This window comes from Acanthamoeba castellanii (genome assembly GCF_000313135.1).
Source record: "Acanthamoeba castellanii str. Neff unplaced genomic scaffold scf7180000084664, whole genome shotgun sequence".
Taxonomy (NCBI): domain Eukaryota; phylum Discosea; order Longamoebia; family Acanthamoebidae; genus Acanthamoeba; species Acanthamoeba castellanii.
Window position 1 is genome coordinate 496,758 of NW_004457466.1, and position 3,299 is coordinate 500,056.

Consider the following 3,299-nt stretch of genomic DNA (forward strand, 5'->3'; position numbering starts at 1 on the left):
GACCGCGCTGCTGGGCGCCAACCTGCCGGTTTTGCCCAGGGGATCGCGCAGCCCAACTCCAGTTCCGCACTCTTCGCGCAGGGCCAGCAGATGGTACACCACGCACGCACGCACGCACGCACGCACGCACGCACGCACGCACGCACGCACGCACGCACGCACGCACGCACGCACGCACGCACGCACGCACGCACGCACGCACAGGCTCACACACGGTGATGAATCCATCACAGATTCGAGACGTGCTGAGAGAGGAGCCCACGCTGGCGGTGGATCTCCTTGCCGAATGCAGCGGCAGCCTGCGCAGGTATGCCGTGCAGCCCTGCAGCCCTGCAACGCTTGACTGTTGCCAAGAACACAAGTGTTGCTCAAACACAAACCCAGGTACAAGCGCGTCCTGGCCGAGTGGGGCGTACCACACATGCACAGGCCCGACGAGACCGAGTACCTCATCGCGAAGCTGCGCGCGCGCACGACGCGCTTCCCACGGCCGGTACGGCGCTGTTGCGCTCGCTGCGTGCATGTCTCGCCGCGGTCTGACCCTTTCGCTCTTCCCATAATCGGGGGGGCGTCATTCTTTGCAGGCGCTTGCCTCCCATTGCGCGAGGCCATCGCGGCCAAGCTGGCTGAGGCCGAGGAACAGGCCCGCATCGACGCGGCGATCGCGGCCGACCGATCGTCTGCCACCCCGCCTGCGCCCACCTTTCCGCGCATGTACCCCGGCCCGACGCCGCCCGCAGATCTTCCCTGAGAGCGTGTTTCGGGCACCACACACGCGTTGCATTCCAGACATTCTTTCGATGAAGCACGGAAACAGCTGAACTTTGGTAATAAATATTAAAAAAACAAAACTCAACAAGAGAACAACACAATCACAACAGCTAAAAGATGTCGATATCGGTGGTGTCGGCTGAACAATTGGAGGCGCTGCGGGGCATGTTTCCAGGGGAGACGCCAGAGGGCCTGCGGCGAGCGCTGCGAGAACACAAGGGCGACCTCGATGCGACGATCGAGGCCCTCCTCACGCAAGCCACGGCCGCCCCGCCCAAAAACAAAGGTGATGGAGCCGTCGATGACAAGAAGCCATCAGCGAATGGATGGACGTGCCAGACCTGCACGTTCGAGAACGAGGTGGGCTGCCGCCGCTGCGCCATGTGCGAAGGTCCTGGCCCCAACACAACCACCCCTGCCCCCATCACACCGCCCAAGGTACACCACCTTTGATTTTTTTGTTTATTATAATGCCAATTATACTCTAATAGTAATAAATAATATTTCAAATCGCAAAATAATTACTCAATTCTATTTCATTCGATGCAGGGTGGAGAGGGAACGGACAACGCGGTGGTGGTGCCGCCCTGGTGGAACACATTCTGGCACGAGCACCGAGCCACGCTCAACTGCGACGAACGCGCCGCCAAGGAGATCTCTTTGCCGTGCGTGTGTTGCCTCTTCTCTCTTTTGACATCTTTCTCTACACTCGACGCGTCGAGAGGGTCATGAATCATTGGTCGCTTACAGCGCTACTTGATGGATGTTCATCACACCACAGGGCGGCCGCTTCAAGAACAGCCAGATCCTCACCGTCGATGTCAAGTCCAAGATCTATCGCCTGCTGGGCGCCGAGGAGGTGCACCACGTCGCGCCACCAGACAACGATCAGGGCGACGACTACGATGATGATGGTTTCAACCACGGCTTCTTTCCGCCTCCCGCCTTCCCCCGGCCTCCGCGCTACCGGCCCCTGGGCGGCGGACTCCACCCGCCCTATCCCGCGCACCCCTCCTCCGGCGGCCTGCCCTATCCTCCCTATCCCGGCTATCCGCACCACCGGGCCATGGGCTAGACATGTTGCGGCCAAGCACTTTGTACACAGTTATAATGATGAGAGAAAGAAGTATGTTGTTCACAACACAATAGCAATCGTGCAGTCGTCCACGAGCAGGTTCGACGACTTGAGATCGCGGTGGAGCAGCGGCGGATCGAGCGAGTGGAGGTAGCGCACACCGCGCGCGGCGCCGTAGGCCATGTGCATGCGCTGGGTGAACGTGAGCGGGAACTCGGAGGCGTAGGCGAGCACGCCGGCGAGGCTGCCGCAGGGCACGAACTCGGTGACGAGCGAGAGGTGCTTGTCGCCGATGGTGGCGCCGATGAAGAGCAGGACGTTGGGATGCGAGAGCTCGGCGAGAGTGGCCACCTCGACGCGGAATCGGAGCGCCTGCTCCTCGGTCATTTTCGACCGGTTGAAGATCTTGACGGCGACCGGCGTCGACTTGCTCCACAGGCCCCTGTAGACGACGGCGCTCGTCCCGCGTCCGATCACCTTGCCGGTCTCGATCTCGCGCGGGTCAATAAACCACCGGCACTTGTTGGCCGACACCAGCAGGCTCATGTCCTCGGCGGGCAGCTGGAGCACGTCGCAGTCGTCGTCGTCGTCGTCTTCGTTGAACCGCACATGATTCTTGGCGCGCATCTCGAGCGAGTTCACGATCAGCTGGTAGGCGATCCCCTCGGGCGCCGCTTGCTCGAGATCGATGTTGCCCATGTGTTGGATCCGAAGGGGACGCATCCGCCCGATCTCATCGGGCAGGTCGGTGAGCTCGGCCTTGACGTCGGGCGACACAAGCACCTGACCCCCTGACGACACGTGCGCGATGGCCATGGCTCCCTTCACCGCCGGACCAATGTACTCGACGCGGCGTGTCTTGGGGTCCATGATGCGACGCACCGGGCCGACGTGCACGCCCGTGCGCACGCGCAGTCCGCGGTAGACAAAGTGTTCGTCGGACGAGTTGCCGTACTCGGCGTGTGCGCCGTTGATGCGCAGCAACCCGGCGGCTCGCACGCCGCCGAGTGGTAGAGCTCCCACAGCCGATCGGCTCCGGAGATGTCGCTGATGACGACGTAGACGTCGCCGTCGTGCGGTGGCGGTTGGGTCGTGCCATACCCGTGGGCGGTCGGCCGGACGTTGCCGTAGATGGATCGCATGGACGACGCGTTGGATCCGGACGATCCGCGCGTCATGCTGCCAGAGTTGTCGCCCGAGTCGTCGACGCGCTTCTCGGGGGCACACGCGCCCGCAACGATGTCGAGGGCGTTGATGATCTCCGGCAGCGTCGGTCGTTCAACGACGTCCTGGGCCCAACAGCGACGCGTGAGATCTTGCATCTCGGTGACTTCCTTCTCATAAACGAGGTCCTGGGAGTTGAGATACGGCGAGGGCACCACGTCGTCGTCGAACACGGGTCGCTTCTGGTCACGGATGACGGCGACCGCAATCGCGGCTGGTGACATCCCAT

General features: G+C 62.2%; 3 protein-coding genes across 3 annotated transcripts in view; 2 read left to right on the top strand and 1 right to left on the bottom strand.

Moving 5' to 3' along the window:
• Positions 1–751, top strand: part of ACA1_370310 (uncharacterized protein) — a gene marked incomplete at both ends in the record, with an annotated part of 5,809 nt that extends 5,058 nt beyond the window's left edge. Inside the window, 4 exons of the mRNA XM_004340249.1 lie at positions 40–93; positions 234–307; positions 385–493; positions 608–751. Of these exons, the coding sequence (XP_004340297.1) occupies positions 40–93; positions 234–307; positions 385–493; positions 608–751 (381 nt within the window). The remainder of the gene's footprint in view (positions 1–39; positions 94–233; positions 308–384; positions 494–607) is intronic.
• A 137-nt stretch (positions 752–888) lies between these two features.
• ACA1_370320 (CUE domain containing protein) lies at positions 889–1,846 on the top strand (the record flags this gene model as incomplete). Its single annotated transcript, XM_004340250.1, has 3 exons — positions 889–1,209; positions 1,321–1,440; positions 1,553–1,846. The coding sequence occupies 3 exons, from the start codon at positions 889–891 to the stop codon at positions 1,844–1,846; spliced, it is 735 nt and encodes a 244-aa protein (XP_004340298.1).
• Positions 1,847–1,906: 60 nt separating this feature from the next.
• ACA1_370330 (protein kinase domain containing protein) overlaps positions 1,907–3,299 on the bottom strand; it is a gene marked incomplete at both ends in the record, with an annotated part of 5,089 nt that continues 3,696 nt past the window's right edge. Inside the window, 2 exons of the mRNA XM_004340252.1 lie at positions 1,907–2,879; positions 2,948–3,284. Of these exons, the coding sequence (XP_004340300.1) occupies positions 1,907–2,879; positions 2,948–3,284 (1,310 nt within the window). The remainder of the gene's footprint in view (positions 2,880–2,947; positions 3,285–3,299) is intronic.